The sequence below is a fragment of the Magnolia sinica genome, chromosome 1, assembly GCF_029962835.1.
Source record: "Magnolia sinica isolate HGM2019 chromosome 1, MsV1, whole genome shotgun sequence".
Classification (NCBI taxonomy): Eukaryota; Viridiplantae; Streptophyta; class Magnoliopsida; order Magnoliales; family Magnoliaceae; genus Magnolia; species Magnolia sinica.
Window position 1 is genome coordinate 51,625,077 of NC_080573.1, and position 11,561 is coordinate 51,636,637.

The 11,561-nt window shown below is 37.7% G+C and overlaps 1 protein-coding gene across 11 annotated transcripts; it reads right to left on the reverse strand.

Annotated features, from left to right (window-relative positions):
- Positions 1–949: 949 nt before the first annotated feature.
- On the reverse strand, positions 950–10,710 carry LOC131249423 (dihydroceramide fatty acyl 2-hydroxylase FAH1-like). Of its 11 annotated transcripts, XM_058250247.1 has the most exons (8): positions 10,504–10,702; positions 4,097–4,203; positions 3,349–3,415; positions 3,136–3,228; positions 2,491–2,687; positions 2,241–2,346; positions 1,870–2,142; positions 950–1,309 (listed from the first exon to the last, which is right to left on the reverse strand). In XM_058250247.1, exons 3-8 carry the CDS (start codon positions 3,397–3,399, stop codon positions 1,190–1,192), a joined length of 840 nt encoding a protein of 279 aa, XP_058106230.1. In that variant the 5' UTR covers positions 3,400–3,415; positions 4,097–4,203; positions 10,504–10,702; the 3' UTR covers positions 950–1,189. The 11 variants fall into 11 exon arrangements, with proteins under 11 accessions (XP_058106230.1, XP_058106211.1, XP_058106239.1 ...); XM_058250228.1 differs by lacking the exon at positions 4,097–4,203; XM_058250256.1 differs by lacking the exon at positions 4,097–4,203 and having other exon boundaries at positions 1,870–2,016; positions 10,504–10,700.
- Positions 10,711–11,561: the final 851 nt, after the last annotated feature.

Here is an 11,561-nt window from a genome sequence, read left to right on the forward strand (position 1 = left end):
GGCCATTTCATTCCCTTTTTTTGTGATTAGCAGTGATGTATTTTATAAGTATCTACCTTGTTTATATGCTGAGGTCACTAGCACAAACAACGTATGGAGTTGATGTCACACAATCATTACGGTGGGCCCACAAAAGCTTTGTTGCACAAGCTCCCTACTCTACGCCAGCTACTCCCAAAGGGTAGAGTGAGAGTGGGCTACTCACATGTAACAACTATATGAAAACATGGAAAAAAAAATAATTTGCCCTTCAGTGAAGGGCCAACCACATCCATTTAAATCAAAAGTTTTGGCCCCTCCGTCACTCGTTGCAAAGATAAAATTGGTCAAAACTGTACTTGCTTCAAATATAGTAGAGATGTATTTAATGACATATATACCATACAGATAGATTACACACATATATCCAACTAAAAAATGACTAATTAGAGTGGAATTCATCAAGATGTCGTATCAAAATGTGAGTCACCCAAAGAAAACATCAATAATAATATATTCCTGTTGGCATGCAAAATTGTATAATATACTCTGCTGAGTGCATCCCGACCCAGACACTGGATTCCAATATTTGGAACAATGGATAAAACATTAATAAGAAAACAAAGAAAGCTCCTCAAACAGTTGCTAGTATTACCAATTTCTTTATACTTGCTATTAAGTTCAGAATCCATATCACTGCACTAATCTGACAATCCTAACCGTCCAATATCTGGCAGCTTTTACCTGATAATTTGCAAACTACTGCTCATTCTTGGCTTATCCTTCTACTCATCTATTTGCAGGATGCTGCGAGGAATGTCCCAACCCATCTCTGTGAAAGACACTATTACAAGTGCCCCATGCTAGAACCAAATAAAAAGTTGGGAGATCTTCCATTGGTAGTTTAAACATTTCTATTAATTCCGATACAAGGAATTAAGGATTGAAAGCAGTCAACTACTAAAAGGACTAAAAGGCAATTTTGAAGTTTGCGGAGCTCTTGCCAAGAGAGAATCATAGGCATTTCTTTCTGCAGATTTTGCAATTATCAAGAATGAAAGAATAGATACAAAACAAGTAGAAGCTCTGCTAAAAATTAAGCCAAACTAGCAAGAAAATAGTTAGATTTCACATAACCATACACACTGATCGAAAGAAAGATCAAAACCTCAACAAACAATGCACTGATTTTTTTTCTTTCGCAGATAAATCATGTCTTCTTATCAGTAGCTTTTGATGTCGGCAGCGTTCTGAACACTTTATCCCAAAGAGAAGAAGTAATCCCAAAACCTCTACTCTGAATTCTGAAGTGATGATTCAAATGATACCTCTGGTGAACACAAAGCACACTGTTATTATGACATTATTTACAAGAAATTCCCAACCACACATGCATCCTTCATATGAGATCAATGATGACACAAGCTTACATGAGAGAGGGCTTTTCTTATAAAAGATGTGCATGGATGTGTTTATATGCAAATAGGCAGACTATGGTGAGAGTTCACTCAATTTCAGCTTTCTAGTGGATCCCCATACATGTACTAAGATCTGGACCATCCAAATAGTGATCTCCAGTATGGACGGAGCACAGTTCACACTGACCAATCAAACTTAACCATATTATTTTGCTCACTGAATTGGGGACTGCCAAAATTTTACTTTTAACCATACATTTGGTAGATGGCTATGATTGTTACAGCAGTGTGACTTCGAGCTTCTTCTGCCCATATATTTGGACGATCTGGATCGACTTTCATGAATACCACATGCATGGAATCATTCACAAATAAAATAAAATAAAAAAGAAAGTGCCACATGCATGATGGATGAGACACCACGACTTAAAAATGCAGCTGAATTATCATTAGCGTCTTCCTTTCTCCTTACCTTTAGATTTCGAGCAACTTCTCTAGATGGCTGTCCGTGATGTAGATAATAGTGTGTAACATCATACATTACATAACCCAATAAGCCACCTCCAAAAAAAGCAGGAGCAGTAGAAGGAGTGGATACAAGTTTAAACAGGTTCCAGAACTGGTGGCCATATGTCATGCAGAATAAGCAGCAGTAGTGCCAGCAGCAGCAGTAGAGCCAGTAGCAGAAGAAAGAAGAAGAAAAATAAGAGCAATCATTTTCTCTGGAAGAATAGTACATTCTTATCTTCCTTATTGAAACAACAAATATTAAATATTTGTTATTGAAATTAAATGAGCTAAGAATGGGAACATGTTACTCAGTAAAACTGAGGAGATCCATACCGGCACACAGAGAATAGCTGTTGCAGCAGGAGGAAAAACTAGGCGTAATCCATCCATCGGGTGCTTATGATGGCAGCCATGAAGAAGGTAATGGAGAGTGTTTCCCCTGGAGGAAGCATAGAAGATATCTAGAAAATACAATATTGCTACTGTTTGATTGCCAAGAAAGCAGTCATCTAAACAAAACCCTGGTATTAAATAGGTTGAAGAAGACAAAACATGGACATTGAAAAAAAAAAAAAAGACATACCAGTAACTTTTCGTGTTGATGTGGAAAAGGAAGCGGTGCAAACTATACTCCATCAATGTCCACACAAATATCCCAGCAACCACCATGAGAGCTACCTGAGGAAGTGGATGGCCCATTTGGATAGACATGGAGACCAACCAACATATAACTGGCAACCAGATGAGTGGGATCACCCACCATACTGTGCGGGTTAAGAACTGTTTGTTTTAAATGAGTCAGAAAGATGACAATGATAAATTAGATTTATAAGCGACGTAGATGTTGGCAATCAACATGCCACATTCCACAAGACGCACCTATGGCTACCATGTACCCTATTCAAGCCCTGCATCAGGTATGCTCCACAGAATACATGAGGCGGACATAAAAACAAGGGAAGGCCAATCATCAGGTGGAACCCACATGTACCAAAAGAACTGCAAAAAATTTACTCTCAGGCAGTCCGCATTCATTTTACAAGTTTGGCTCGCTTATTGCCTGCACTGCCCTAATTTTTCAACCACAGGTACAACATCTAAATGGTGTGGCCACCTGATGCAGCTTGGATGTGGCACATTTTCAACAATGGCACAATTGTAAAGTTCACATGCAAAATTAGCAAACCTCATGCTAACTATTATTATGTAAAAGGCTACAAAGTAAGACCTCGCAGAAGTCACTCGCGAAAAAGCGTGGACCTTCCTTGCTAATGATAGGCTGGTGAACCCATTTCTGGTAAGTTTCCCCAAGATGGCCGACCTGCAAAAGGTTTTAGAAAGGGACGACATCAAACAACAATAATTCTGGCAAGCCACATAGAAATGGAACTTCTGTAACGATCTCTATGGGAAGTATCATCTGAAAGGACATGAAACTAACCTGAAAAACAATAGGCTTATTCAAGTCCACCGTAAATGCAGGTGCAACCATCTTGGTACCTTATTAACTGGAGGAACAATTAAATAACCATGACATCTTAGTTGATTAACTGTAAACCTTATAACAACAGGATAAACAAGAAAATGAGACCCAATAAAAAGGAATTGACAAGGCAATGGTGTAGGAAGTCCTAATAGGTCATGAATTCATCAAGACTTCTATTTCTAAGGACTAGCTTTACAGCACTACATGAACAGGGTCGCAATGAACTGAAATAGTAATATTGTTGGAATTTTGGAGTAAACCCAGTCTCTTGTACATCACTTAATGAGTTAAAAGTAAGTTAAAAATACAAGGTCAAAAAGTTCTATTTAATGTTTTAACTACAATAAAAATGCAGTATGAACTCACATGGAACTTACTAGTTACCACTAATCCATTCGTGAGATCAACATTAATACCTATCAGCATCAAGAATCTAGACCTTCAATTCAGTACAATTAATGCACAAATAGCAAAGAAACCAAGATTAGTATAGATGATTCAATCCCAGATCTCCCTGGTCAGAAGCCTGGGTAAAGGAGCGGTTTGTATCAATCAGGTGGACAGTCAGTCATGGAACTTTTTGTCAAGCAACTATAAGATTCATGTTCCCAAATATCACTGGCAAAATAGGATTCGCAAAGCTGACACCAAATAGGTGGGTGAAGGCTATGATGATAATTATATCAGTTACTCTCTCACCAACCTGTGCACTAGGTGTTTTAACAGCACTTTTCATCCCTCCTTGCCATTCTCACATTCAACCGGTGTTTTAAATAGTAAACAGTGTGTAGCGTAGCAGCATTCACCATCCTGAATCATGAGGCATATTTTAAAGTGTATATAGAATAAGCTACACGTTACTTCTAGATTTTTTAATTAAAATAATTAGAAAAATAAAGCAAAGAATAAAGATAAAGATAAAAATAGCAACAGAACTGATTTAATACTGTTGCTCGCATTATTTCACCAAAATCATTAGAAATATTGACTAATTTTTAGTGGGGACAAAAAAAAAAAAACGAAAAGTATAACAAATCATTAAAAACATAAAAGGGTTTTGCTGTTTTTGTGAAATACAGCATGCAGTGTAAGTTATGTAGCATGCACTGTATGCTACATGCAACTTGCACTATTTTCATGCACTATGTAATGTGAAGGCTATGCTGCACTACTTATGTAAGCTACACGCTACATAGCAAAAAGCTATTTAAATCAATGCATTTATCTTTTCATACATAGATGGCAAAAGGTCGGTGCTGGATACTTTTATTGTCTCCACATGGTATGGAGGCCAACTTGGATCCTGACACTCAATCAGGAAGGTATGTTGATAACCTATTTATTTGTGACATGTAGCAGATCACAGGGTGGAGTTGATCCATACATCTAGTGGACCTTGTAGTTTGCTAGCCTTCAATTGAAAAGCATACCAAACAGGTGATCCTAGACATTTTCTCATGTTGAATCCATTTTCATCTTGACCATTCATTTGAAGCCAACCGTCCAGGTAGGTAGGTAGGACTGTCTGTTTCCTTTGATTTTCAACTTATGGCCATTCATCAAAACGACACATGAGATTATGGTGTTAGAAAACAGTTACATATGACTCGCAGTGGCCAATACATAATGGCTAAGGTCATCCCCCATTACACGTTACATGGATGAAATGGTTCGATTTAAAAAATAAAATAAAATAAAAGAGCCGTGTCACTGTGTCAGCCAGTACAGGCTGATACACCCCGTATTGGCACCGCTACAGGGCCTATGTGCTGATGCAGCCGTCAAATGCCAATAAGGCCATAAAGGCCCCGTTTTGATTTTTTATTTTTTTTCAATTTTCTCTTGTTTCTACACATGTTTCTTTGTCTCAACCATGAAGTAAGCTTAGGAACTAATTCTAAAGTAGATCTAGGCCAATTTTGAGAATCAAAACACAAGATTCAAGTGGGATTCGAGGAATAGAAGTGGAGTGGACCAATTTGGAAAACATCAGAGGAAGAAGGGGCAAACCATCACTTTCTTTCATTTTTCCATCTTATTTCTTTTGTATATGTAATGGACCCTAATACACCAAATCCTAAATTTGTGTTTGATTATGACCTATTTGGTGGACTTTCAACAAGTCAAGCTGACAATATAAGACAGACAACATTATTACCAAATAATAGCCCACCATCAAATACATGTCCAAAGCCCAAAAAGAATACATAATAGGGATATCATATTATTAAAAAAAAAATTAAAATATCTTTTAGACTTTCTTCCTAAAAATATCCTGCTTGTTACAGGGCCATATTGGCCCATATGGTGGACAGATCGGATGATGCTGCCAATATGTTATCGGCCAGCAAGCTGGCTGACACACCAGCCAACCGTGAGCAGATACATTGGATGTATGATCTAGATCCATTGCACCACCTACCTCATGTTAGTTATTGGGTGATGAACATCCATTCCTGATTTAGAATAATGCAGCAAAATCCCCTACATGCTTTGATCAAGAGGATGAAAACGCAAAAAGGAAAATTATTAAATGCTTAATCAAACCCTAATACTTAATTGAATGACCATTATATTTCGTTTTAATTAGTTATTAGGGTTTGATTAAGTATTTAATAATTTTCCTTTTTGCATTTTCATCACCTTTTTTTTTTGCGTGGCACTTTTGGGGTATCAAATGATGTCTAAATGATACGGAAGTGGTCACGTTTGATAGACCATTGAATTAGCTTTCATAGAGTCCAATATCATGCAATTTTGAGTCCATTTGAGTGAGTTATCGGCCATACGGGGTGATGGGATTCACGTTTCTCTTTTCTCCTCTTCCCCATCTACTTTCCACAATTTTTTCCCCACATTCATCTCAAACCTACCCACAATTCCCTAAACTAGCCTATTAATTCAGCAATTCCACAACAAACCATATATAATCTCCATCTCATTTAAACCATCACCTTGTCTCTATTCCATATTTCAGTAGTAAATAGCCAATACCCTATCATACACCCAACCTTCCCAAAACCTTTTTCCACTCCCTATATCCCTGTGCCCCAAAAATTAAATAAATAAAAACCTTCTCGCATGCTCTGAGAAAGTCTATTGCCATATGAGAACTAGAAGAGGGAAGACTTACAATCCTGGGATGGCTATGAAACCTTAGGGAGGGACTGTATCAACGTTGTAACAAGTAATCGATTTGATCACAAAGCAATTAGATGACATGGAGACTCATTTCATAGTTAAATGATATTTTCTTGTGTAATTCCCTAAACTAGACTATTAATTCAGCAATTCCACAACAAACCATATATAATCTCCATCTCATTTAAACCATCACCTTGTCTCTATTCCATATTTCAGTAGTAAATAGCCAATACCCTATCATACACCCAACCTTCCCAAAACCTGTTTCCACTCCCTATATCCCCCCGCCCCAAATAAATAAATAAATAAAAACTTTCTCGCATGCTCTGTGAAAGTTTGCTGCCATATGAGCACTAGAAGAGGGAAGACTTACAATCCTGGGATGGCTACGAAACCCTAGGAAGGGATTGTATCAATCTTGTAACAAGTAATCGATTTGATCACAAAACAATTAGATGACATGTAGACTCATTTCATAGTTAAATGATATTTTCTTGTGCAATTCCCTAAATTAGCCTTCTAATTCAGCAATTCCACAACAAACCATATATAATCTCCATCTCATTTAAACCATCACCTTGTCTCTATTCCATATTTCAATAGTAAATAGCCAGTACCCTATCATACACCCAACCTTCCCAAAACCTTTTTCCACTCCCTATATTCCCCCTGCCCCCAAAAAATAAATAAATAAAAACTTTCTCGCATGCTCTACGAAAGTCTATGGCCATATGAGCACTAGAAGAGGGAAGACTTACAATCCTAGGAAGGGATTGTATCAACCTTGTAACAAGTAATCGATTTGATCACAAAACAATTAGATGACATAGAGACTCATTTCATAGTTAAATGATATTTACTTGTGAAATTCTCTTATTTCTCTATGGGTTTTTTTTTTTTTTTTTTTGAACTTCAGTCTTGTATGTTAAACCTTATTGCAATTAGTTTTTTCTTTGATCTAGTTGCATTAAATTGGTATCAAAGCAAGTTTTGCTCTTGGGAAACTGAAAGAATGCAATTTCTTCATCTCATTCCTACACTGTCATCTTTTCGCATCCTTAATCCTTCATCTTCGATTTTCCTTTTCTTTTCCTTTTCCCTTCCTTTCCAAATCACCAAACCCTAAACCATCCCTTTTTTTCCTTTTTCCTTTTCCCCAAACCCTTCTAACCCTAACCATACCAAGAAATATATATATATATATATATATATATATATATATATAGCGGAACGCTCACCTGCGAACCAGTTCGCACAGACTACCTACGAACTTTTTGAGAACTCATCATATCTGATGAGTCTCGAAAATCTGAATGGTCCACATGAAGCAGAACCTCATGAAACCCCCTGGTACCAATTTTTACTTTGAAACAAAATTTCGGTGGGCCATAAAAATGCAAACAGTTTCTTCCCTTGATTTGAATTTCTCTTTGCTATGGCCCACCAGAATCTTAGATCAGGGTGAAAATTCACCCCCTAAGGTCTCATGGGATTCTGCATCCTATGGACCGTTCGGATTCGACACACATGACACGTGTGCAAAGGTGCGCACGTGCGTAGGTGCGTACGTGAGCATGCCTCTCTCTCTCTCTCTCTCTCTCTCTCTCTCTCTCTCTCTCTCTCTCTCTCTCTCTCTTTTATTTTTCTTTTTCTCGTAATTCCCATTCCAACCCATGAATCCCCTTGCCCTTTCACTTTTCCTTACCAACACCCATCCTAATCCTAAACCCTCAAAACCTTAGATCTAGAACCCAAGCCTATAGTTCAACCCATGTTCTTGTCTGGAGATATCGTGGATAGGAAGATGTCTGTATGCCTCATACAATTATCCTCATCTAGACTCTCCTACCCATCCACATCTATCTCTTTATTCTTATCTGACTCATTTTGACTATGATGATCATCACCCTATCGTACCAAGTCTCGCCCATCTTCATATGGATCTTCTGGAGATTCCTTCCAATGGCCCTCCAAATATTAAGAACAATGGCAACCACATGTCAACTACTCAAAAGCATCCCATTACACAGAAATATCAATGATGGCCAAGAATGTTCAAGGGACATAGAGAAATTACAAGAAGTCAAAGAAGGAGGTCGGAGTGTTCGAGGAAGACATTGCAAAAGAATTAAAGGAACTCAAAGAGGTGGCGAGAGCTTGCTTTGAGACCTTAATTGAACGGAAAAGCACTATGGGTTTCAATCTAATTTATATGGACTTCCTAGGGATGACTTGGTTGTAGATAGTGTGGCAACCAAAGAGGAATCCTCCTTTAGATTGCTTGATGGATCCATGGAAGGTGATGGATCAATAGATAGAATGGAGGAAGTTCAAGTAAAACTAAAAGATCAGCTAACGGGTGATCCAATTGAAGAGACTGAAGGTTTAACAGATATGGACCATCTAATGGTCAAAGAGATGGAGACCTACAATCTAGTAGCAAACTCTATAGAGGTCAACACAACAGTACCGTATCAATGTCAATCAAGGCATGCAGATTGAAAATCAATTGTGATGAAGGCGCCACGATCGACATCTAGAATGTGGAGGACCAATAAGAAGCAAAAGAAAAGATGCCATGTATTTCAATGTCGTATTATGCATAAGCTACCCGCTAGGTGTGTAGGTCTCCACCATCAGCTGCCAGCAAGGCCGAAAAAGACACGCTACAGACAAGAAGATTTGCATGAAATTATGACCACTAATTTAAACTCGAGGATGAGTTTCTTTCAAAGCCAGGTGGAACCAATGCAACCAAATGACCACACAAGTCTATTGATCAATATTTGAAGAATCCAACCATGAAATTGTCTTAATTGATGATCTAGAGTAAATCCGTGGCTAGATGATCAATCTGATGGGATCGACGGTCAGATTACATTGTGGGGCTGGAAGGAGCAATCGGATGATCATTATATTTCTAGTTTTTTTAGCTAGCTATCAAGGTGTGATCAGGTATTTAATAATTTTCCCTCTTGTATTTTCGTCACTTTTTTTCATGGGCCACTTTTCGGATACCAAATGATGTCTGAATGATACGAAACTAATCCTCTTTGATATCACATTGAGTTAGCTTTCAAACAAGCCCAATATCACACAATTCGAACTCCATTTGAGTGAGTTATGTCCCATTTATATAAGGCCCAAAAGGGGTGACGGGATTCAAGGGTATTTTGTTAATTTTCTATTATTAAGTCTTCTCTCCTTGGTTTAAACCTATATAAAGCAGCAATGTTATGGAGATGCAATGCACTATTTATGACAATGATTCAATGAATTGCATAAAAACTTCTTTGGTTTGCTGTAGAAGATTTGGAAAGGAGGTTTTCCGTGGTCTCTAGCATTCGACTAGAGGATGGTTGGGTTCTTTCCCCCAGTCTCTTTCTTTTCTTTGATCTATTTACATCCCTTTTTAGGGTTTGCATTACTCCAGAGGCGCAATCATCCTCATCAAATATCCAAATTCAAAATGCCATATTCACTCAAAGAACACACAAAGAAGACTTAGCACTAACTCTACTATCGAAATCTCCATCGATCCAAACCCAAGGGAAAAAAAAAAATCTTGAAATGGGCTTCAAAAGCACAAATTGTGAAAGAAAATTTTCCAAAATGCTCATTTATTGGCCTAAAATGAGCAGCATTTCTATTAATGATCCTAACCCTTGAAACTTTTCAACAATCATTTAAAATCTACATTAAAAAATAAAATTCTGCGCAAGATATCCATATAAAAAAATTAAATTAAAAAATCCAAGCTCCAGACCTCAATTTCATTAACACGACACAAAAACACTCTTCCAGGGAAAAAAAAAAAGAGCCTAAAACTCCAACGCATACAAGATCCCTACCGTTCATCCACCAAGAAAAAAGCCTACAAACCTCAAATGTCCAGATCCAGACATTAAAAAGGATTAAAATCCAACGAGAAAACGTGACACAGAGAGATAGATAGAAGTAACCGACCTGGGAGAGCGCCGGATCTAGAAATTGCGATTTCGAAACCCTAGAAATCACTCCACCCCTTTCTTCTTCTTCTTCTCCTCCTCCTCTCTCTGCGGAGAAGCAGAAAAAAGGAGGGAAACGTCGGGATTTGAATTTTAGACAGGAGTTTGGAGGAGGCATTGTCGCCGTTCATTCAAACGGTTCTTCGAAATGGTAGCTGTGCCTCTCGTTTCCATTTTAACGTGCATAGACCCAACGGCACACGGTGACAAATCTCGTTCTCGACAATTTCTCGGCATTGGAATTTCTCTGGAGTTTCTCAGATTTTGACGTTTTCTCGCAATATCATCAGGAAAATCTTTCTAGGAGTAAATTATTAAAAATATATATATTAGAAATTAATAAATAACATGAAATTTTTTAATAAATTTGTATAAAATTGTTTATTTTAGCCTTTTAAGTGATTTTTCTTTAAAAATCGTGACTTATTGAAAATAGCCCAGATTTTGAAATTCTCACGATATTACGGGATGCTGTGATTCAATATGTTTTGAGTAAAATATCACGAGATTTCATAATCTCGATGATATTTTTTTGAATGACCATAGTCAATGAGAGGCAAATAAGTTACTTGGGGCCCTCAAGGAATCCCATGACAAATCCACTCAGTTCATCAGTTTCCAAATACTACATTAGGATAGGTATCCAAAAATCAGACAGATTAAAAAAGCTCAGGTGAGCTATACCATAGGAAACAATTGAGATTAACGGCCCAATATGGAAGCTTTGTGGAAGCTCAGAAGTTTTTATCAGGATCATATTTGTAAATACAGTTCATCTTAGTGATATTAACAATATGAACGGTTTGGATGCCAAGTAAACATTATGTTCAGCTCTAAGAAGGTTTCAACTGTGTAAGTTTCAATAACCCCCAGTTTCCTGTGACCTTTGTATCTGCCTTATTTTCTAATTTGTAATGCCCGTCCTACCTAGAGGTGTACACGAATGGAGTCGAGTCGCGACTCGGCTCGGCCACTTGCTGGCCCCAGTTTGAACTCGGCTTGGCTTGGTCTCAAGCC